The sequence below is a fragment of the Homalodisca vitripennis genome, chromosome 1, assembly GCF_021130785.1.
Source record: "Homalodisca vitripennis isolate AUS2020 chromosome 1, UT_GWSS_2.1, whole genome shotgun sequence".
NCBI lineage: Eukaryota > Metazoa > Arthropoda > Insecta > Hemiptera > Cicadellidae > Homalodisca > Homalodisca vitripennis.
The window spans coordinates 158,942,419-158,968,820 of record NC_060207.1 but is presented as its reverse complement, the minus strand read 5'-3'; the positions used below and the strand labels follow the sequence as shown (position 1 = coordinate 158,968,820).

General features: G+C 31.5%; 1 protein-coding gene across 1 annotated transcript in view; it reads right to left on the bottom strand.

Annotated features, from left to right (window-relative positions):
• The window catches only part of LOC124375085 (aldo-keto reductase family 1 member A1-like), a 30,748-nt gene extending 5,003 nt beyond the window's left edge, over positions 1 to 25,745 (bottom strand). Inside the window, exons 1-4 of the mRNA XM_046833208.1 lie at positions 25,475 to 25,745; positions 13,717 to 13,884; positions 13,198 to 13,314; positions 1,490 to 1,684 (exon numbers count right to left, since the gene is read on the bottom strand). Of these exons, the coding sequence (XP_046689164.1) occupies positions 1,490 to 1,684; positions 13,198 to 13,314; positions 13,717 to 13,884; positions 25,475 to 25,546 (552 nt within the window). The 5' untranslated portion in view covers positions 25,547 to 25,745. The remainder of the gene's footprint in view (positions 1 to 1,489; positions 1,685 to 13,197; positions 13,315 to 13,716; positions 13,885 to 25,474) is intronic.
• Positions 25,746 to 26,402: the final 657 nt, after the last annotated feature.

Sequence of the window (26,402 nt, the reverse complement as noted above, 5' to 3'; positions counted from 1 at the left end):
CATGCCAGTGCTTAATTCAATCCTCAAATACTTCACAAACTCAATCTTTGGGATAGCTTTTAAATATTTCACTGATTCACTTTTAATGTTACCTACACTTGTAAAATGTTGGCCCTTTAAGGTTGTTTTATTTCTGGAAATTAAAAAGTCACACAGAGCCATGTAGAATATGGTCATGGAGAATATAGAATATGGGGCATTGATACAGAGTTGTTTTTGGCCAAAAATTCATGAACAAGCAATGAAGTGTGAGCAGGAGCAATTATCATAGTGCAAACCCCATAATTATTTTGGCAAAATTCCAGGTATTTTTTCAAATTGCTTTAAGCAAACTGTTTGACCTTGTCGCAAGAATTCATGTTGCACTATGCCATTAAATCGAAGAACACAGTGAGCATAACCTTCGCATCCGACTGGACTTGTCAAGCCGTTGTCAAGTGTTGGCGATCCAGAATGACTACTGGGATGATTGAGCCTTAGTTCCAACGTCATATCCATAAACGCATGTTTCGTCACCTGTTTTAACAAGTTTCAGTAATTCTGCATTGTTGTTATCTTCATTGAGTGTAAGCAACTTCCATTCACTGCTGTTTTAGTTCAAAATTCAACAGTTTTGGAACAAATGTTTCTGCAACATTTTTCATAGCAAAACATTCAAATAAATTTCACAGTATGAGCCAATTGATATGTCAACATCATCAGCAACTTCTCTGATCGTAATATGGCGATCGTTCATAACCATTTCTTTTATTTTTTAAACGTTTTCATTGGTTGTTGATGTGCTGGGGCATCTGTATCATTAGTCATCTTCAATGACTTCACGGCCATCTTAGAAACATTTATACCACTTGTAAACCCTTGTTTTAATCAAAGCAGGCTAACAATAGGCATTTGTTAACATTTTGACAATCTTGGCAGTCGGCCTCTACAAACCCGCAAAACTTAAAAATTCCCAATACTTTTTGAACATCTTGTAACTTTTCAGCTGTTACCAAAGACCTAACTGAAATACAGCAGTCTTCATTTAGGGGTACAAACTAAAAATATCCCTATAAAGGTAATAACAAGGTTTTCTAGTATTACCAGATGGTTAAATTAACACCACTAACCAGAGGATAAATGATTTAAATTAATGTAAATATAGAAAATACACAACCTTTAAGATAATAAACTCGGATAGGATTTTAATCGTTGACTATATGAACATGAGATAAGCCACAGAGTTTAGAAAATCTCCAAACATAAAATAGAATAAAATACTATGTATTTTTTTACTGAAACCATCAAAATTGTTTATAGTATATTCTAGCTATGAAACAAAATCTTTCCTAGAATGGCATCTTTGTATAGATGACAAATAAATAAGTCTGTCATCTCATCAATATTAAATACTAAGATTGAGGTCTTCAAACACAAACATTAATATGTTCACAACACAAGACCTTGAGACACTAACAGTTGTATAATCTACCAGTTAGTGAAGCATTACCTGATCAGTGACAGGCTTTATGGTGGCCATATCCAGCACCTTGGCCACTTGCTTACTGTTGAAGTTAGACAACCCAATGGACTTGGTAAGACCGAGCTGCACACACTGTTCCATGCCCTTCCAGGTTTCCAGATAGGATACATTGCTGTACGCTGTCTTGTTGTTGGCATCCATAGGGAATAGTTCTGACCCCTCCTAAACACACAATGAGATCTGGAGTTATTTAGCTGCACTGAGCCTGAATTTTTAAACATCCAGTGCAGACGTCAAAATATTTTTTATATATATATATATCAAAATAAGATTTTTTTGTCATAAAAACTTTTCTGAGATCACTCAAAGATTGAATAAATATAGCATTTACACTATTTGACAACAAATTGTACAAACTAGATTTTAAAAGGCTTAGTGCTTTAAAAAAAATAATTTAAGATGATGTTTTTATTGCAGGGTATTTATTTTAAATTATGAAGATAATGTAGATTGTACAAAACTATTAAATTAAGGATTAAAAATTTAATATTTACACTTACTACTACTAGGTACCATTTTTTAAGAAAACTGAGTTAGAATGTGGGTGTCTTACACAAATTTTTTGCTTAACCCTTTTAATTCCAACGTGCGCCGCGAGCGCACATCACTAGGTTTTACGAAAAATGCCGACGTGCACTGGGGGTGCTTGTCCAGTTTTTGTTATATTGTAGTTTTAATTATTGACCAAATGCCACTAAACTTTGCATACTGTATGTAGACACTACTACTATTGATACAATAAAATCTTTTTTACTCTATGCTCAACATGTGATGACGTATATCAGCTGTTTTCAACCTTATTTACGTCCAATCATTCAGTGAGCATCTTTGGTTGCTGTGGTAATACGTTGTTGCTAGGTTATGTTTTAATGGGAATTATTCGTGCTTTTCTTTTGTTTATTTCAGTTTGCTTATATTATTATTAGTTTTGTGATTATTGTAAATAGATTTGACCATGAGTAAAAGAGGGGGATTCATACTTTGTGCTTCGGCAAACACAAGTGTTAAAAAATTTTAAATTATGTACCCTATATTGTAAATAATTAATTTTAATTTTATGTAACCTACTTTCTTTATTATTTCAACAAACAATTTTATACATTGGGCTAAACAACACGTGTAAATAAAGTGATTTTGAATGAAACTGACCAAAATATGACATTATATTTTACTGTAAGATGTGGACTTTAGGAGGTTTTCGATAAAATGCTGTAACTTCTCTATTTTTCAAGATAAGTTCTTCAAATTTGGTGTGTGCGTTAACAATTAAATATAGTACAATTGCCAGTAACTACTTTTTAGTTAAGGCTAATAATAAATGTACTTTTATATGTTCAAACTCATTTTTTTTAAGTTTTTTGTTTGTTACAAACATAAATTATACAAATTTGTAAAAACTCATTTTCTTTAAACACTCCACATTATTACATAAAAAACAACACCTCAATGGATAATTTCCTTCAATAAATAAAAAAGTTATACATTTTTCAAAAATAGTTGTCTAATTATGGAAAAAGAGCCTGGCATTCTTCGCATGTACTTTTTGAAAACATGCTGGCATTTTTCGCATGGTCACTGAAAAAATGTCTGGCATTAAAAGGGTTAAGTTAGATCAAAAATTCAAATTGGTAAAAATTATTATTCTGACATAAAAAAGTTAACGAGAAAGTGTATGGAAAGCATCAAGTTTTGTATGTAATTTGCTGTATTTTAAACTCAATTCATCTTAACTTGTACTGGATTAATTTGATCTTTCAATGGAAACAAAATATTGTTTGTATTGAATATAATGTTTAAATTATTAATATGTTTCACTTTAATATTTCAATTTTGTTTTGTTTTGACCCAACATTAAACAATTATGTTCATTGTTAACATCTGTTGCTTATGCAATATCAAAACCCCCTTTTTATGTTAGATAAGCAGAGCTCTACTGTATATAGGTGACTAAGCAATTATTTTTGACTGTATTGCTTATCAACTGCTACTATAAACATACCATATTATACATAATATGCTACATACCATATTATTACAGTACTTATCTGTGAATAGATTATGTTCTAAGTGCTGTGTGCTAGTGGGCCATACCATTCCAATTTCCTACTGACTTATTTCTTCCTTTCATTACTGCAACACTGAGTGAATTTTCCAATTGAACAACTTTACAATTTTGAAATAAAATTATTGCATGACAATCATTATTAGATAAGTTGCAGCGCTTTCTTGGATATTACATTTATTTAATTTTTCTTAATTAACTGTAGTGAAAATAAGACAGGGACCCTGAATGAGAGTTAAAACATTGCCAGTGAGTCTGTGAGTGCAGTACACTGTGTTGAATTATTAACACTGATTATCCGATAAAATGTTAGTACCCAACATGGCAATGTTTCTCAAGATTGTATTTCATTTGTATTTTGTCTCCTGTACTGTACTATGTGGATCATACGAGAAAGTATTATAATGAATGGATCAAAAATTATGATTTCAGTTTTCTAGGAAATATTTGTTTTGCAAACCACTTGACTAAAAAAGTGTTTTTCACAAAAATGTCTGATTATATTTACCCTTAATCTGAAAATATTATTTGTCACTCAAATATAGCCATATGTACTCGTAAAATTGAACAAAAGGGTAAATTAAAAATAAAATGCTAATTTTAAAGCCTCATATGTTTTAATAGTTTAAAATATTTTTTTAATTTGGTAAATGAATATTAACTTGGCATTATAAAATTGTGTAATGGTAGCCATCTTGTAAAGTTAAGCAAAGTTTTTTTAATTTTAAACAATAACTATGATTGTCACCAACTGTCACTAGGAGGATTAACCATGACAAAAAAAAAACAACAGACCAATTATAATTAGTTTTGACTTGCAGGAATGATTTGGTAAGATCTACTTTTAAATATTTTTGGAATTTGAAATGTAGTTTTACAAAATAAAAGTTATTTTGATTGAATACTAATTTTGAGTAAAAGGATTATATACTATATGCATATATGTAAACAGGATGAGGCTGACTACTCATCCTCAATGTGTAGCAGTTGAAATGAAAAACCTAACTTCTTAGTTTTAATGAAAACTCCCATATTTTTACTCCAAAGTATTCTGGAAAAAAATCTTAAACATCCAAAAATACCCCAAAATGAAACTAGGGGGAGGATAATTTTTAAATGTAAAGATAGGTCTATGTGTGTGTGTATGTTACATATATATATATATATATATGTATGTATATATGAACAGCTCACCGATGCGCAGCCGTTCAGTACGTTTCTAGCTGTGCAAGGGAGAGCATCGTGCGATCGCACGTTCTTTTGTTACAACGTAAAAACATGAGCGCCTTGATAGAAAATCCCGCCAAGTGTGAAGTGCGTGGTGTAATAAGATTTCTGTGGTCGAAAAGTTACACAGCAGCTGAAATTCATCGTGAATTGAGTGCGGTGTATGGCCCAAACATTAGGAGCGAAGGTGTAGTCCGTCAATGGGTTCGTTTTTTTTTAAATGGAAGAACGAACGTTCACGATGAAGACTGGAGTGGTAGGCCATCTCTCGTCAGTGGTGATCAAAGTGGATGAGAAAATTCACAAGAACCGTCGCTTCACAATCTCGGAACTTTCAGATCATTTTCCTGAAATTTCTCGAAGTCTTGTGCATGAGATAGTGACAGAAAAACTAGGCTATCACAAGTTTTGTGCTCGTTGGATTCCAAAAGTGCTCACCGGTGATCACAAAATGAAAAGAATGAGTTCTGCCATAGACTTTTTTACTCGGTATGACGTTAAACGAGAAACATTTTTGAACAGGATCGTTACAGGAGATGAGACTTGGGTAGCCTATGTGAATGCCGAAACAAAACAACAGTCAATGCAATGGGGTCATACCGTTTCGCCAAGCAAGCCAAAGAAAGCTCGCCAATCTTTTTCAGCAAGAAAATTGATGGCTACAGTTTTTTGGGATGCTAAGGGCATCTTGCTCGTTGAATTTATGGAGCGTGGTAAGACCATTACAGCTGCAGCTTACTGTGAAACCTTAAAACGGCTACGACGAGCGATTCAAAACAAGCGTTGTGGTCTTCTGACATCTGGTGTTGTGTTTGTCCATGACAACGCCCGCCCTCATACAGCTCAAAGAACAACAGAACTTTTGGAAAAGTTCAAATGGGACGTTTTTGACCACCCCGGAGGCCCGGACTTGGCTCCCAGTGATTTCCATCTTTTCCCGTACATGAAGCGGTGGCTTGCATCTCAGAGGTTTGCGAGTGATGAAGAGCTTCAAAACGCTGTGACAGGTTGGCTACGTTCTCAGGCGGCAGATTTTTTTAAAGAAGGAATTTCAGAAACTGTTAAAAGATATGATAAGTGCTTGAATTTGTATGGTGAATATGTAGAAAAGTAGAGAAAAGCTGTAGTTTTAACATTTATATAATAAACGTTTTGTATCTCAACTGGTTTAATTTTTATTTCAAAACGGAGGTTACTTTGTGGACGACCCTCGTATATATATGTATGTATGTATATATATATGTATAACACATTATACATATATACATACATATATATATATATATGTATATATGTATATATATATATATGTATATATATATATATATATGTATATATATAACCCATTATATTATACACATTATATATATATATATATATATATATATATATATATATATAATATAATGTGTATATGTATGTATATATGTATAATTAATAAATTATTTTTCTAGTTTGGGGAAACAAAGCAAATCAAATATGCCACAAGAATATTAAGACCAAAGTAAATTATATTAACAAAACAAAATATTCATTTTCAATATCTAAACACCTTCATATTATATTTGAAGTATTTGATTATGTTTATTCAATGCAAGATGTTTTTTTATTAATCTCATTGTTGAAATATAGGGATCAACAAAAAGATTATTTTGTTATCTAAAATATGGATTTATCTTGTGTGATATGTGATAAGAAGCATGTTTGTTAAACAACAATCTGTTGTACAAGATTGCAACCACATATTTTGTTACTGAAATACAGCCTTTACTGTGACTTAGTATACAGGATTTTCATTTTGTTTAATCCTGTTTAAATACCTATTGCATATGATTAGCAATGGAAAAAACTTCTTGTAAAGATAATTATGTCCAAAAATGCATAGTTTCCCTTGTTTGTCTGTGCAAGGTTCTTTTTTCATCTATTACTTGGAAATTATTTTACCACATAAATTAAAATGAACATATATTGTACTTGTAAAGTATAAAGTAAAATAATATTAAACATTTGTTTCAAACTGCAAATTATAAAATCTTTAATCGTAGAAATAACATGCAAATTCTTTGTAGTGTACAATGTTTCAGATCAACCATTATCCCCAACCAATGCCCCAAATGTGACATGTTATAAACAATTCCCACATTACAAAAAACACAAAATAAATTGTTTATTTTATTTTTATTTTTAAAATAATGTTATCACGTTTGGTAAATATATGATAAAAATGTTTGGCCAATAAATTTTGACTTTGTTTTTATTTAGTTGTTTATTAGGTAGCAGCACTGAAGAGACTAAGGATTGATCTTAATCTTATTAATCTTTGACATGATGTTTTTATTTTAGTTCACTAAACATGTAAAATGTTATGATTTCTTTGCTTGAGGCCAAGTGATGTTTTATTATTGTTATTACCATGGATGACACAATAGAATGTCTACAACGAAGCTATGGACAGAGTAGCTGTGAAGTATATTGTTCTAAAAACGAATATGGCTTTTTATTTACTGTTAACAACAATGATTCCAGTGAACGTTATAATGATCTTAGGAGTACGCTATTACCTAATGAACAGGAGCAGTCTTTTTTAACCAAAAGCTGAGGATGAAAATCTGAATAATTTTACACTTGGGTGAATGTTTTAAAAGCATACTTCAGCACATATTTCAATAAATTACTCAATATTTATAGCGTTAGTGCACATAATCCTATAAATAAACTAATATAGTGTTTTTACTTATATTTTGAGGTTCTTAATGATATTTGTTTGATAATCAAGTTATAGCAAATTAGTACTACAAATAGCCACTTAACGAGAAAACAAAACTTCTGGGTGATGAATATCCACTGAAAGTGGCATACTAATAGGTTAACGCTTAATAGGCTAGAGACACTACTAAAGCAGTGAAAACAATGGAGTAAGAGACAGTGGAAAGTGAACAGCTCTCAGGTGGGGATGAGAAAAGGGAAGGGTTGTTAAGCCCTTCAGTTTCTGAAACCTCAGGAGTATCAACTTCAGTGGAGGATACTATCCTTAAAGAATCTAATTTCAAGTGTGACAGAACCAAATTAAGATTGAATGGTTCCCAAATAAAAGAGAGAGCTTCCATGGTGGTAAGGGGGGATTAGTTTGTTAGGCTCACCTCTCTTCACTCAGGCAATGTCACAAGAGGATGCTAAGGACCAGGAAGAGAAAATAAAGACAAACTTTTGCTTGACTTTTTAAACTACTGAAAACCAATGAAAAGGTAAAAAAAAGCATAAAGTTAGTAAATATCAGTCACAGCGTGAGTTGGGAAAGGAGAAAAGAGATGAGTCACCTCCCTAAAGGGGTGTTACTGCAAAAGAAAATTAGTAGCAATGCTGTTGGAATGTAATACTAATGCACAGCATACTCTTTGTGGAAGTACCAACACTAATGTAAGAGGAGAGAAACTACTCGAATTTTTGTTTGCATCTAAAGATATGTGGGAAAAGAACTTCACTTTGTAACAAAATCAAGTAGAGAGGTTCTATATATTTAATACTAGTTAGTGTTCATGCAAACTTTGAGGTGACGGATTGGCATGTGCAGGGAGAAGTCTTCCTGTCAGATCACATACACATTAGATTTTGATTTGGGGCCCCAAGTAATGAAAGTCACTAACTACCGTTACTACAAATCAACTGATTGGAATGGGTATTTAGCACCCCTAACAAATAAATTATAAGGCAAAATATGGCCACAAGAAACAAAGAAGAACTTGAATTGTACATTTGAAAACTAGAGGAAGCTATCATAGGAGCTTGAGGAAAATCGCCCTATTAAGGTTAAAAAGTATAAAAGGTGCATGCCTTTGTAGAATCAGTGTACGACACATTGGGAGATCACGCAAGGAAGAAGTGTGGGCCAGAAGACAAGTGCTGTAAATAAAAAATAAATAAATAAACAGATTGGAATAGACTAATAAGTCCTTTAAACCATTCAAGATGTGACTACACGTCTAGTAATGACTTTCAGAGCAAGTTTCTATTTAGGGTATATCCCAAAGTCATGGAGAAGAGGCTTAGTTTTGTTCATCAGGAAGAAGGGAAACAGAGACAACTCTATACCAAAAACCTGTAGACCAATGAGTCTCACCTTTATGGTCACAACAATGGAGAAAATTCCGAACAGGTACGTAAGGGATGAGATATCCAGAAACTCGCCCTTACATGCAAACATAGAACTACATAGTTTAGTGAAACTATGGAAAAGGCCTTAGAAAATAAGGAAATCATAATGTGTGGCTTTGTGGATATAGAAGTATTTTAAAATACAAGCTTTTCTTCCATATCTCTGACCACAACAATCCTTGATGTCTATTTAAAATGTATTTAACTTTTGAGATATGGCTTGTTATTTATTTTCTGTTTTTTAACTCAAAAGAGTAAAACATGATTCCTTTATGCTTCATTGATTTTCTTAAACTAATACCACAGAACAACAGGTATTATAAAGCTTTATATGGACTTGACCTTGGAACCTTCTGAATGTAATTATGTATGTATTAACATAAGTAATTATATATTGTGTATCTATAATTATGTCTTTTTTAAAGATATACTAATACGCATCCAAATGCTTTTTAATTTTTATTCTAAAGTGTGTTCGTCTTGTATTTAAATAATGACATATAAAAAAAGTTAGACATTTTTTCTGAATAACCAATAAAAATATCAAAGAAACTAAAAAAACATTTGGACGTATCTGAATTAGATCTTTAAAATGAGGTATCTCCCACAAGTCTAAAACTAAAAGTAAGATCATACAAATGTTTGACACTTAACAGTGTTTTTATGAAGTTAAAATCAAGATGGTCGCCAATAACCATCTCTTCATCTTAAGATGATAGAGATATATAACCTTGAATATGGATCACACCAGAATACTTGAGAGATTTATGTCTACTTAAAGATAACAGCAAGTTGACTTTACTTCTTAATTTTTGGCACATTAATAAAATTTAATGAAAAATACTTTATTAAAGAGGCAGAGTTAGGGTCATCTAGCTCTTTCTCTCTACCACCCAACCTCATGTTATATAAAAGAAATTGATAAGACTTTATTCTAAGAAGATAAATCATTAACTTATCATAAGTAATAAATAATATTATCAAAATTATGAAACTTATATGAATGTATAAAATAATAACCAATCCAACCATACTGATAAGACTGTTCAGAAAAGATACATAAAAATATAAAAATTGAAACTTTTGAATTACACATAGAAGTAAATTACAAACAGTTTTATTTTATTTTTAGTGATAATTACATATTTTATATATATGTAATATACATATTTTATATGATTGTAAATATATAGTAAATATGGTTGGATTGGTTATTTTATACATTCATATAAGTTTAATGATTTTGTTAGTATTATTTATTACATATGATAAGGTAATAATATGTATATTATTAACTTATGTTGTTATTATTTATATAATATATATTTATATTTTCCAAAAATAGAATGTTTCACATTTTAAAACTATGTCAGAACAACTAAATATTGACTTTCAAACTACAAAAGTATAAATAACTGCCCTAAGACCACCCAGCACTAAGTATTTTTTCCTGATTTTGGGAGTTTTTGACATAACATGTTATTTAATGTTTAATAAATGGAGTAATCAATTAACAATGTTTACAAACTTCTCAAATAAATGTCAATTTGTCAAATAATTACAACATATTACCACTATCACACAACTATCTACGAATAAACATCGGAAAACATCTTGTAAAATATCAATGCAACCATTCCTGAACTCCTGATACATAGCACAGGGCATCCAAGTAGTTTGAGTAATATCCACAAGATTGCACCACCAACTGGACAGCTATCTTCTAGGCATTTCTAACATAATAAAACACAAAATAACAGCTGATACAAAAAAATAAAACAGCTGATAATATGAAAAGGAAAATACTCTGATCGTCTGGTGGTTCAGAAAACTACAGTTGCACAGCATATCTCGGATGTGGCGGTTAAATAGTTTAAGGTAGTATTTGTTGTGGTAAATTATCAAGTTTGTTGGTTGCTTTCATGACGGGTTTCAACCTATGATATTAATTAAGTAATGCCAACACTGATTCCTTACAAATTTTCTTCAATAGCCTAGCAAAGACTCAAAGCCTGCAAGGGGTCGATGATTTAAGTAATTTGACTGTAGCTATACACAATTGAAACCCCAATGGATTATTAATATTGACTATTACCCTTTCATGTGACAGACAAAGAAGTCATATGACAGACATATTAAAATCATGAATTAAAATTGTAAGACATAAGACATTGTTTATTTGAACATAATCGTCAAGATCAGTACAATTGTCATTTTTGTGTGTGTGTGTGTGCGCGCGCGCGCGCGTGGGTGCGTGTGTGCGTGCATGCGGGCGGGCGCGTGTGTGTGTAGCATTTTCAGAGCAATTGGTATCTTCGTCCTCCAGTTTAGGGGTTGTAGTCCTCCTTCCACCTCAGGAACTCCTGTACCGAATAGAATGGGCAGTCCCTCAGCCAGTTCATAAGTCCTCTTCGGAAGGATTTGATGTCTAGTTGGGCGACATGTGCTGGCAGCAAATTCCAGAACTTTGCACCAATATATGATGGCTTTTTTCTTGAAGATGTTAAGGCGGTGGGCAGGTAGGTCATAAGTGCCAGCGTTCCTGGTTCCATATTGGTGAATATTGCCTCGTCTTTCAAGGTCGCTTGTTCTTGCATAGATCGTGGTTTCAAGAATATATAATCCCACGACTGTCAATATGCGTAGTTCCTTGAAAGCATTTCTGCACGAGTCTCTAAAGCCCAGTCTTGCCATCACTCTTATTGCTTTCTTCTGATGGATGAGCACTCTCTGTAGTTTGCCTCCTGATAAGTTGCCCCAGGCTGCAAGGCCATACCTCAAATGCGTCTCAAAAAGGGTGAAATAAGTTGTCCTTACAGTTTTGTCATCTGAGATCTGGCTCATTCTTTTAAGGACATAGAGCCCAGAGCTTAACTTACTACATACAGTGTCAACATGCCTAGCCCAGCTAAGGTTTTCATCAAGTGTGACACCAAGGTACTTTACTTCGTAGCATACTGCAAGCTCTGGCACTCCACTAACACCCTCTTTTTCCTTGCCAATCACCATCTGTTGAGATTTTCCTTTGTTGACGACTAAGTCGTTCTGTTGACAGTATTGTACGGCCATATTGTATGCTATGAAGGATTGTATGTCAAGGTTGTCCGGTGTCTTCGCCCCAAGAGTGAGGATGGTATCGTCTGCATACATGTGAACTTTGTTGAACTCTTCAAGTTGGGAGGACATGTCGTTCACGAAGAGTATAAAGAGTACTGGCCCCAGTACTGAGCCCTGCGGTACTCCACTCTTTATAGGCAGAGGCTTGGACCTGACTGTTGTGATCTTGGTGTTTAGTTTGTGTTGGACTTCTACCATTTGGGACCTGTCACTGAGATAGCTGGAGAACCAGTCGGCACCAGTTCCCCTAACACCTATCGACTTTAGCTCTTTAGTCACTACATAATGTATCCATACGGTAATATATCCGTCATGTACCATTCATGCGATAAGTAAATAAATTGGAAATACGGGTAATGAGACAGGTTAATAATTAGTAGAAGGTGGTTCTTCTCTCACAGCGTTACGTCAGACAGTTATTGTCAATTTCAAAACATTTGAGTTAAATTCAATTTCAGTAAAATTGTTCAAATTCAGTTCAAGTTCAAATTCAGTAAAATTATTCGCAATTTTAAATAACATTACTTTCTGTACAACAATAATACGACAATATTGTCCGTAACTGTAGTACTATAGCTCAGAGGGTGGACAATAATGTTTTACAAATGCTAATAAAACCTGATACAGTAACAACTGAGGGTGCAATTATATCGCTATGAATATACATACTCATATCATAATTCCATGCACCTCTTGGTTAACTAACTTAGTATCCTTGAAAACACTCCAATAGCTCTAAACTGTGGTAAAAATCAACAGACTCACTAGTTTTCATAGATTGTAAGTGCAAGCGTGGTGTACATTTCACACAAATTATTTACTTACGCCAAAAATAAAATCTCTATGTTATTGCTGTATTTTTTTTAACAATTATATTTAAAGTATAGTTTTAGGATAACCTAACATTAACTTGTTTAATAAAATTGTCTCACAAATGTTCTGAAATACTTAAATAACAGTGACAAAAACAACAATAGTAGATGTTTATAATCTGAAACTTAATGAATATTTCACGTTTTACATGTCAGTAGAAGAAAGTAAATGTTTAATCCCTAAAATAGTAAATAAAATAAATCATAAGTACTTACAATTTTAATATTACTGGACCATTACCAACCTTAAATGCATGAGGCCAATGAATAAGGTAGAGATCCACATATTCCAGACTTAGATTCTCCAATGATTTCTTCAACGAAGGGACAACCAGTTCTTCTTTATGAAAGGTATTCCACAACTATAAAAACAATATCTTTCTCACTAGAGTAATATGAACAGTACAATCTCGATAATGCAGGCTAGTTGGGGTTGACGGTATCTAGAACCACAAAAAGCTCAGACTGCTGGGAAATATTGTATAATAAACAATACAGAATTAGTTTAGAGTGGTGGGCACAAGCCGCAAAAGTGTGATTAAGTGTAATAAAATGTTATGTAAAATCATTGTACTTAGTATAGTTGTTAACAAACTGTTATCTTTTCAATATTACTTCAAAATACACAGAACACTCTAATGACATTAATTTTACTGCATTAATAGTTGGTAGTCTAATTTAATCATAAATATATAAAATTAAATCTAACAACCTTAAATGATGATAAAAAACTTATGCTAATCACTTTCAAGGATCAAAATTACCTTGGTAGTGATAAATAAATCTTCCCGCTTGCACAGCCCTTGTTGTATTGCCAACTGGATTCCTTCTCCCACCTCCTTCTCATTCTGGTAAACAAGCGCACAATCCAGGTGGCGGTAATTGCAGCGAATAGCATCTACCACAGCTCCTCGCACCTCTCCTGGTTTTGACTGGAATTATTCAATCTTTTTACTGAATTAATATAAAATTATATATATACAAAATTTTTTATAAATTGTAACTAAACAAATAAAAAAGTAATATTAGTTAACATGCAAAATTTCGCACCAACGGCAATTTGCCACAATTTTTTAAAGTTTGTAGTAGTATGATTAACAATTTCAGCAACTTGAGAACTTGTCTTTCTTTTCTCTTTTTACAAGAACCTGACATCTGTTAATCTTATACTCACTTTGAAGATTTAATGTTACCTGCACCCAATCCGGCACTATTTCCTGACATAAACATTTAACTTATGAATACAACTACTTACTACTAAAAATAAATACAAGTTCCATTTTGAATGTGGTTCTTTTATTATGTTCTTTCTATTTATGAAGGTTTTACTGTTGAAGTACAAACAAATACTTCATTTAAATACTTAATAAAGTACATACGACAATTTGCTCCAATGTAACCTCCTGCAAAGCCGACATTTTACAGCAAATTTGTACAGTACTTGTAATTTGTTTTTTATTGACATAGTTTTATTTTGAGATAATTTCAAATAGTGTATTCTGAGACATGTTTGAAATAACTACATGATTTTTAGAAGATTTTCTATTGAAGGAAAATAAAAAATATTAAAAGGCAAGTGTGAGCAAATTGTTTTCATGTAATCTCTTGCATCCAGTAAAGAGGTGTTGCATCTCACGTGTTAATAATATTACCTAGTCAATTATTTTGTTTAAAATCAGCTATAATTTAAATATAATAATTAATAATTTAATGATTAATAGCTGATTTTCAATAAAATAATTTATGTTTAACCAAATATTCTGAAATAGTACATTGGGTGTACCAAAAGTTCTATACACATTTTTAAATAACCAATAAAGTACATTTTTAAAGAACATTTTTAAATAACCAAAGTTTCAAAGTTTAGCAAATAAGCAAGGCACTCTGCAAAAAGAAACTCAGAATAAACAGAAAATCTTAATTCTAAACACAGACCACAGTGTGTCGTGTTAATTGCATTAACACAAAATCAATAACATGATAAAGTTAAAATTTGCCCAATCACAACAAAAATAGAAGCTGTTTAGATATTTATAATGTTGGATTTCATATAATTTATATATTTTTACATGTTTATGAGTTGGTAGTTCATTTTATAAGTTATCAACTAATGATATTGAATGTTAGTTTTATTGTTAACATTAGTAAAATTAATTTTGATTGATTACAAAGTATACAATACATTTTTACTTTTATTATTAGTTTGACATTCCTCCTATACTCCTTGTTTGACGCTAATAAAGTACTGTTTGATTATGACATGCAGATATAGAAAAATTTATAGAGCCAAATTTAATAATTTATTAGAGAAACTGTTTTTTTTTTTTAGTGTTTTGAAAAACAAATTCTTAAAGGTTTCTCTTTCTAACATTACTGTCTCTAATGATGTCATTACTGCACATTATTCTCCACATTCACATTTTAACCATAATCAGTGGGATAAAAATCTTAATAACATTCACTATTTTAATAACTACAACAGTTGAACAAAATTATCAATGACACACAGAGCTGTGCTATACATATGCACAGATCTCATACCTATTGTTTCAATTTTCAAATGAAAACTAAGTTTGCTTTTTGGACAGAACAATAACAATGACTTTAAAGAATAAAGTTTTTTAATGTAGGTATGACAAAGGAAAATTAGTTGTAAAAGTGATGTAATGTATAATTCTGTATCATTATTTGTGTATTACATATTTAATACTTACCCAGTACCATTACTGTTATTTAATATATTGGATGTAGAAAAAGTCACATTTTACCATACAAAATTATTTCTTTCCAAAGATTGTTTGACAAGATCACCAGTTTTTTATAGCAATAAACTGAACAAAACAATACACCATAACAGCAATGCATATTCTTCTATTTCTTAAAATATTCCAATGCACTTCTAGAACATTTCTAATCACTGGTACAACAACCTAAAAATCAAATTTTGACCAGTAGCTCTTTACATGAGGTTGAATGGAATCTAAAGGATTTTTTGTCCTAACTTTGTCTCGTATAAACACAATTTGCTGCTCAACATTGAGAAGTTTTAATAGGAATATTTGTTTTACAGAAGAGACCATTAAGAATCTTACATAATAAACCATTTGATGAAATTTGTAAACCACTATTTAGATCTGCAAATATTTTAACTTTAGATATATGTATATTCTAGATATTTGTAAATTGTAAAGAACAAGAATAAAGTTTTTAAGAAATTCAACTAGTTCATATAACACAAGAAGAAATTTTTTAATAATTCCCTTACATAATACTTCAAAAATTGAACAATCGGCTTATTTCATGACTTAAGTGCTAAATAATTATTAAAATGTTAAAACTAAATAAGATCGTATAGTAATTAAGAACACATAAAAAGCATAAAGAACATCAAACAGATACTAATAAACAAAACCTTATTACTCTGTTAATGAGTTTTTCTGACGTTTTCATAAATTGACATCATTCAGTTTTGCCTTCATATAGTTGGAATTCTTTTAAAACTTGTGATTTATTTTAAACTAGCGGGCCCGGCGCGCTTTGCTGCGCATTTCAATAATTTTTTGCAAAAGTTGCCCGCGGCTTCGCACGCAATTTCCCGTTGAAAACAGTACACTATATTCACTTTTTCTATCACATTCTAAACATTGCTGAGATAATTGATAGTCGTTCCATCGTGAGCCTCTTGGGCGTATTATGAAGGTATGTACCATATTCCTGCCTCTATCTAGCTGTTACCCACGGCTTCGCACGCAAATCTTAAGAACCGAAGTCCTTATATTACTTAGTAAATTTTTTTTTTTACTATAATAAATTTTAGATTAAATTAGTTATATCTCCGATGCCACGATTGAGCTTGCTTTGTTGTCTCGATCGAGAGAATATGTACACACGGAGTTTTGAGAACCATACTTCTGTCAAAAAAAACAACTAAGGTTGATTTTATAACATTCTTTATATTTGTAGCCAACGTAAGATAGTAATTATGATATCTGCATTACTCTTCTGATCAAGCATGAGCATGGTTTATATTAAATAAATATTGCAGTTAAAGGTGAATTTTTACGTCAAATTTGAATTGTATTATCTGGATAGTAAAGTCTATGTTTAACAGTGATTGCAAAAACAGTTTAAACAAAATTTGTCGTTTCTCTTAAGCTTACTCTATGCTTTAAAACTATAAGTGTAATATATGTTTACAAAGAACAGCTGATTAAAAATTTGAAAAGACGTTAACATATGTTTGCTGCAATGCATTTCTTATGGGTATTTCTGTAACCAGTGGGGCGGAATCCTGAATCGGGAAAGGGATGGGCATAGCTTATAAACCTTCTCCGTGGAAAAATACATATACGTACAAATTTTCATCATGATCGGTCCAATAGTTCACGATTCCATAAAGGACAAACATACAAACATTCATTTTTATATATATAGATAGTTCGAACAACTAATCCTAATGAAAATAACCTAATGAAAATTCTTTATACGTACTGCATTGTATCCAAATGAGGAATAAAGATTTGATTTGATTGATTGTTTAATTTATTGACTGCGAGGTGAAAATCACTTTAAAGCAGAGCAGTTATGAATTGGCCTGGGTGAAGCTTATGAATAATTATCCACCACTCACTAAATGTTATCCTACACAGCAAGAGGACAAACTACCTCTAGCTATCAGAAATTTAACCATTTAACATTTTAAAATAATCTTTTTTAACAGAGTAGATTAAAAATCAACCATTTTATACTATAGCTGAGTATTTGAAAAACAAATGTTCATACTTTAGCTTATTACACATAGTAATATTATATCTAAATTTGAATATATAATAACAAAGTTGGATGTAAATTATTCTTTTACATTAACTATTTTATTTAGTAAACTTTTGATGTGTCAAATTGTATTGTAAAATGCTTAAAGGAAATAAAGGATATTGTCTATTGAAAAATGGCTGCCACAATTAACCAAGTACAGACAAAATTAAACAATCTCATTACAAATTAAAAAAGGGTATTTTTACCCAACTCTAATAATATGATATTAGTTTTATTAAGTATACTCACGACACACAACTTGCAGAAAAACAACACTCACTAGTACCATAAAATTTTCACCATGAAATAGAGGGAAAAACATCTGTCTCTTAAAATTAATAACAACACAATAAAATTTAACCAATAAGGAAACTTGAAATATACATGAAATGAAATGAAAATGAAAAATGAAATATGCCTTTATTCAAAAGGCGGAGTTAGGGCTATTTAGCCCTCTCTACCACTCAACCTCACATAATATACAGATATATACAGTATACATATTTACATTTAATGACCTTAAAACTATAACAAATTACATTTTAAATGAAAATTTAATATTAACCAAAATATATACTACCACCAAATGAGAACTACACATGGATGTGTTTGATGTATTTTTGTTAAAAATACATCAATTATGTAAACGAAGAAGTTACATATTTGCAAACAAGACCAAAAGAAGAGATAAACAAGGCAAAAAATAATAAACAAAAATCACTATAGAGTAGGGAACTGTGGCCAAAATATTGAAAATCAGGTGAGTAACAAGAAAATTCTTAAAGAATCTTACACTTATAGAACTACACACAATTGGTAGACGCATTCTCCCACTCAAAGTTTCTACCCTTTTTTGTGTAATGCTGTTATCCTCTCTTTATATGTTTTAGGCCCGCCTAGTTTGTTACTCCCCCCTCCACCACAACCAGAAACCACGATTTCCCTTGTCCCGTAGATGGTCTATTTTGGAATATAACTAAACTTTAAATAAGTTATGTTAATAGATTTTGTGAGATATATGGTTTGTTAACACTTAAAAATTCTTTCTGGAAATGAAAGTACACAGGTTACTATTTTAATGAGTTGGATAATTGTTTACTTTAGCAACATCAGCCAAAATGATCTAAAACTGCTTTTAACAATTTCTTAAAATAGTTTACTTTCATTTCTAGAAAAACACTTTGGCAGTCCTAAACCATAAATTGCACAATAAGTAATTACTAGTGTTTCAGTTTTAGGTATATCTCAATTAGTCCATCAATGTTAGGGACAGGGAGGAATTAGGGTTTTTGTGTAGGGGAGGGTAGTAAACAAGGAGAGGTAGGTATAAGAGGAGGGGACAACAGGGTTGTCAACATTCACATCAGAATTTGTGCAGAAATATTAGCTTTTAAGTACTTTTTTCTGTTTTTTGTCGTTTTGGTCACAGTTTCCACCTCAATTGTGAAGATTAATGGAGTAACTACTTCTTTTGGTGAGCTATGGATTATGTTTTGCACAGTAGAAAACCTTTCATTTCGCGTCACAGAACGTATCATAAAGCTTATTTGCTCTGCAGGAGTGTGACTATTGCAGCCATTTCGTTGTAAGGGCTCTCCATTTCTCCGTTTCTCCATTCAGTGGTTACCCAGGTATGCTAGTAAGAGGTTAATGTCACTCCTTGTTAAGTTACTACTTCTTTTGGCAGTCTATGGATGTTTGTTTTGCACAATGTTCATTTCACATCATGCATGTTTGTTTTCCACATGCTTTCAAAGTAAAATGACAGCTTTACCAAAACATAAACAAATCGTCATATAAACATTTGATCTGAACTAACAAAAGTTGATGTTAAAGAAAAATCTGTTAGGAGAGATTAAAAGAGAAATATAAACTACAATAACATATAACATTATATATGATAAGGAACATAACACAACTCTTACCTAATCTATTAGTGCTTTACAATGATTTTTTTTCAGCTGTTCAATCAGTTTACTCATTATTGATGTACATGTCCGAAATATCACATCGTCTGGATCTATCCCTACTTCTTCAGGCTTTCCTTGGTTACGGAATTTTCAGGTTAGGTTACTTAAGTTCCAATTTAAAAACTATCAAAATTTACAAAATCAATTCTTGCTATTAGTAGCTATGTTGACTTTAACAACCTAAAAAACTTCCAACGGTAAACAATCATTGTAAAAATACTAAATTATATGGTAAAATACTGGTTTGAATAAATCTACGAACTACTAATTTATTTAGTAATGAATCCAACATAATAAATTGATTAACTTACTCCATCATTTAATAGCAGTATTTAATGCTCATCAGATTTTAAATTGAATTTCACCATGGTTAATATTATTTCCTATTCCAGTTCACTACTAGTTTCATGCTGACAAGATTTAAAATAGGATTTAACATGAATTGATTAGATATTTTATAGACGTGTTACAATTTAATCCTGGAAGAAAATTAGTCTTTCTATTGATTATAATTTAAATCTTTACTCAATTAACTTACATTCACTCAAACAATAAGTTACATAAAAATAGATTTTAATACAAATTTTGCTGAATAAACATCAAAATCATTAATTGAATTTTTTAAAGATAAATTAAATTTAAACAATTTCAAATAATAAAAACAATGAGATATTGAACAACAATAGATGCTGTGTTACAAAATATTTAGCAAGATTTTATTCCAGAATTTTTATTTTTTATTTCAGTTAGGCCTATTACAAACCAATAATTTCATTTTTAGATTATAATGACAATGAAAATTAAGTAATTAATTCGGTAATTATCATACGAGAATGTTGTGAAAATGATATTGACTAAATTGTAGAAACTAATATAAATGAATATAACGATGATGTAGAAATATTTATTATTTTAATATTAAGATGTCAGTGATCATTGTAATACAGTCCAATCTTGATAATCCGACATTTGTCAGTCCGACACGTTCGGTAGTCCGATACGCTCAAAAAAGGCTATCAGCAGTTGACACTGGCCACTCAGGCTACTGTAGTACTGTAAAAGTGTACAGAACCTTTAAGTAGGAAGAAGCAAAAAACGGTTTTTGATTTTTTAAGTGTAAAGATGGTATTTTAAGAGTTTTTACTTATGTATTATGTATGCACAGTTTGTTCATTCTACTATAATTAGCTATGTACAATAAAAAAGTTTGTTCTTACAGTATAGTGTTTGCTTATTTTCATGTTTCTTACTGATTATAGGTTATTTATGCATTGTGTAAATGGCACCCTTGATAATCTGGAATCCTTGGTAATCTGACAGTGTGCTGGTCCGATACTGTTGGATTATCAAGATTGGACTGTATTTTAAATGTAACAATTATTAAAAAAATATGTATATACAGTTAATAGAAAATATAAAACATTTTTGTGTTCAAGAATTGAGTCGCTCATATTATTTTAAAATATAAAACCATTTAATAAACATACTTTTTCAAGATTCATAGCCATTATTCTTTTTCATTACTTTTCTTTTGTTATTTTATCATGTTATCTATTATGCAAATTCTTTCAGCATTTCAACAGTTGCTTTTCCTGATTGATTAGATTTAGTTGCGTGGTCATCTACAGAAATATTCATTGTGTATTTTTTTGTGGTGCTAGTTGTGGCGTTTTTCTGCATATTCAATGTAAAAGCCATAAATTGTCTAATTTACAGTGTACTACCTACTTAACCCTTTTAGGGCCAGGACCAAATATGAGATGTTGCAAAAATTTTTCACTCTCATATCCCCTTGTGACTAGTCCAAAGTGCTAGGCTAAAATTGGCGATTTTGCAGTCTCTCAGATTAACACATTCACTCCCAGAGCTTACACAAGCTGACTATGTTGCTCAGTTTAAGACTAGACACTGTGCCGCTTGGGAGCGGAAGTGTTAAAATTCATAATTTTTCATAAAAATTAGAGAATGACCTAAAAGTTGCACCAAATTACTCGTATAGATATATACTATCTACAAAAAAATAAACAGATGTAGTATTAAGTAATTTAAAATTTAAAAAATAATGTTTTAATAGATTACATAAAAATTTTTTTTGCAAATACCGTAACTAAAAAAGGAAAAATAATTTTAATGTGGGAAGCTATTTTATTATATTGTACATTTAGAAAGGAACAACCATACAAAATGTTGTGTTATTTCTCTCATAAATAAACTTTTTATGACACATTTTGTTTAAATACGCATAAATGTACTTCGCAACATTTTATAAGTGTTAAAGCAACTGACTCTTACATTGCAAAAACCTTAAAATAAATATTCACATTATGGATGTACCAGTAAACAGATGATTGTAGGATCCATAAACAGTTTCAATACAGTTAAAAAACACTATTTACCAAGAAATATTTACACAATTTTATTTACACTTTTTCTATTTACAAATGTGCTACTTACAATTTCACTCCCGTAAGATCGCAAATTGTCAGTCATTGTAACTACTACACACAATAACTAAGCAAGTAACAATTAACACTACTAAATAAAATAATGAAGAAGAATCCAGCATACAATAGTACGATTACACTAAAGTATAAAGAATTAACAACAAAAGATCAAGTCAGCTGATAATGTCACGTGACAATTACAAAATAAAAATGCATAGACCTCCAAAATAAAAATGATATTCATATTAATTATCTAAACATATACCAGGGAATAAAAAAAAAACATAAAATTTTAATCATTTGACGTCGTATTTATATAAGAAAACAACGAATATCAAGGAGACTATATATTGCCGCCTGGCCCGTAATGGGTTAATATTGTGTCAGAATGGACAGAAAAGATGTATTGTTTTAATTTGGTAATTCTAAGCAATATATGGGTCAACCTCGATTTTTCTCATATTACAATATAATGTTCCAATAGTCAATTAGAAAAGGAAATGACTAGAATTTATTGCCGGAAAGCAGTTATAGGGAGCAGGCAACTCATATTACAATATAATGTTCCAGTAGTCAATTAGAAAAGGAAATGACTAGAATTTCTTGCTGGAAAGCAGTTATAGGGAGCAGGCAACCGCGAGAATTACCTATTACTGATCAGGGGCACTGACGTGATCTGGGCTTCAAATTTGGAACTACTCGAGTTAATTTTTTTTCTAAAAGAGCAAGCAGCGCGAAGCGCTGCGCAGCGGGCAAGCATCGTGCGTGATCTTCGTATATACTGAATTGATTCAGGCCAAAGGAATGACACAGATTCCTTTACCAGATTTTTACGGAGATTTTGTATTGGGCGGATTATATTGGTTTACTTTGCTTTCCAGCATGTAATTATGTGTTTAAAATTGTTTTACATACAATACCTACATTATATTGTAATATGTAATAACACTTTATCAGAAATTTTTAATAAAAAAAAAGGATCACGCACGATGCCTGCCCGCTGCGCAGCGCTTCGCGCTGCTTGCTCTTTTAGAAAAAAAATTAACTCGAGTAGTTTCAAATTTGAGGCCCAGATCACGTCAGTGCCCCTGATCACTAATAGGTAACTCTAAGCAATATATGACCGTCTGGCGGTTGCCTGCTCCCTATAACTGCTTTCCGGCAAGAATTTCTAGTCATTTCCTTTTCTAATTGACTATTGGAACATTATATTGTAATATGAGAAAAATCGAGGTTGACCCATATATTGCTTAGAATTACCTTTAATTTACTTCATAATAAAAATGTTAATTTGTTTGTGGGGTAGGGTACGATAAGTGCACCCGGTTTTTTATATAGATATTGGCAAACAACATTACTTAATTATAACTTTCGATATGGAACCCACACTGATTTTGGAACAATAACTAACTTGTATAAACTATAAACACTTTTTCATATTATGAACATATTTTCTTTTATAGGTAATAAAGACAGTCGAAAGCTCGTGGAACACTGTGAAACAAAGTTAAAAAAGTGGCATATTAGCCGATCTGCTTGCAGATCATCTCTGTGAGTATTGTACTGAAGAGAAGTACGGTTTTCTAGAGAAGATGCTTCAACAACTTCTCAAAAGCAGTTAATTATGAAAAAATAAATAATTACGCATATTTCATATTTCCTGTAATAAATATTTGTTATGTTGTATAATTTCATTATTATTTAAGGGTTTTTCCTACTTCCAGTTCTAATTTTTTTTTTTATTGTTAGAGCTAATTTATTATTTATAAGATTATCACCATGAGCATAATAATTTGTTTGATCACTGTAAATACTAAATTCATATTTTAATTTAAAACATATGATGTTCTTGAGGAATATAGATACTGTTATATCGATTGATAGTCTAGGATTTGAGATGTGAATATTTGGTATCGATGATTACAGTTTTCTGATATAAAAACCGGGTCCACTTATCGTACCCTACCCGATTGTTATGACTATAGTATGTTGATATGATTTATAATTGTGTACTTGACAAATGAATATTAAGTATCAATGATTGTACTAATGGATATAAAAACCAGGTCCGCTTAACATACTCTACCCTGTTTGTGTATTACCAGAGTAGCGGCCACTGCCCAGTTACGTAGAATAATATGGATAGGTGAGTTTGTAATATGTTTAGACCTCAAGCATTAAGATCAGCCTTCTGGAATTTTACATTTTACTGATCAGTGTTATTTAGAAAGGATGTTTTTTTTTTGTTCTTCGCCAGTGGGGTAGCTGCCTTTGTCTACTCTGATGGCCAGAGGCATTACTGTTTGCCCATTCAACTACTACGCTTTTATCAGATAATAAAGTTTTAGCCTTCCAAACATTTCACATTTTTTTAGTTTAATTTTTAAGCTTTATTATTCTAAAAAAAAATAAATATTATGAAGTGGCTAAAGTAAACATTTACCCTGGAAAGAATTTGCATAATAGATAACATGATTTGTATTCGATTGCTAAGGTATTTCAAAAGCATAGCCAGACTGCATAGACACACATGCATCAGGAGTACTAAACTAGATTATTAAGGATAGACACCCCCTCCACAAGTGACATCAACTTTACTTAGTATAAACCACAGTGAAACTGAAAAAGTTGAAATCTTCATAAATATTGCCGGTATCAATTTACAATAACGTGACCATGGAAAGGTATGTTCATTTTTTTCCCCTGAAAACTACAATTTTTCCTGAAAACAATAGTGAAGAAAAAATTCGTCGGCAACGAAAATCAAAGGAGTTACGATTTTTTGAAAACTCTTTTTGACAGTATCTCTGGCAATTTTACTGAAATGATGCTGACAAGTACGTTAATTCTGTCAACGATGCCTGCCCGCTGCGCAGTGCTGCGCACTGCTTGCTCTTTTAGAAAAAAAATTAACTCAAGCTTGCAAAAGTCGAATCCCAGATCACGTGATGCCCCTGATCCTTAACCCTCCAAGTGTTGTTCGACAAAATTTTGTCGGTTATTTTCCATTTTTAACGCAATAATGCCCGAAAGGCATCAATATAATACAATAATATACTTTCCCCCCAGTTTATATGCACCTGTGATAATAATACTTGGCTATAAATGCCCAACCCATGAAAAAAAGTCCATTTTTCATGGTCACGGTATTGTAAATAAATACCATATTGCCTAATAAACAAATCTTTTTTGGTGCCTTCAGAAAGAACTTTAGAACTGTTTGTACACTTGCTAATGATTACATTTGATGATGTAGAGTATAATGTGCAATATACAAATAAAATGTATTTTACCTTCCAAGTCCCAAGACCAAATTGAGGAATTTTGTAACCATTGTTGAGCGTAATAATAGGTACTCCAGCCATACTTCTTAAGCCCAGACACAAACTGCGATTTAGTACTGAAAATAACCGTGCTGTATTCTTCACTTCAAAAATGCTACAATTATTATTACTATTCAACTTGAACACCGACTTTACTCAACTGCGCTAACCAATAAGCTAGTTAAAAATGACAAACAGCGGTGCGAATACAAATGCCAATGCCACATGATATGATGGGGGGGGAACATTGATAATACAAACAAAAACAGTCTGAAATGTGGAGTCAAAAAAAGTCTCAGGTGTTAGAAATGTAGCTTGGAAAATTTATTTACATTATTTATTTACTTTAACCTTTACAAGTACCTGAAGATGGATTCTTCGAATCCGAAATGTACATTGTACCAATAAAAACACCTGTCGGTGATAGGTGGTTCATATAAGGTCAAGGTCAATTATTTTGAAACTGAAGACACCATTGACGGTATACATATACATTTTTCCTTTTATATTCTATGTGCATACAACATTTTCTTACTTAAATGAATTTTCAGAGTTCGTGAAGTTAGCCCCGCCCCGAGAGCTTTAATATTGTCAAAAAAAGTCTGCGAATAATTCTTCAAAAAGTTGAAATTGTTATCACACACTTGGTTTGATAGTGTCCATTAGTTCTTTAACTTCCATTATTATTCGTTAGTACTCATTTAGTCTAATTAGAAAAAAGACTTTGGGTAGGGCTCACTTCATGGAAGTATTTCATAGTGTTTAAAACAACCAATGTCAAGTGTTCACCCGGTTATGTAGCTGTGGGAAACCCTTGGATAGGGGCACTTTACGAAACTTATGAAACACTTCTCTACTAATTTATCTTTAACTTTAATTTGTGATAATGTTTAAGCTT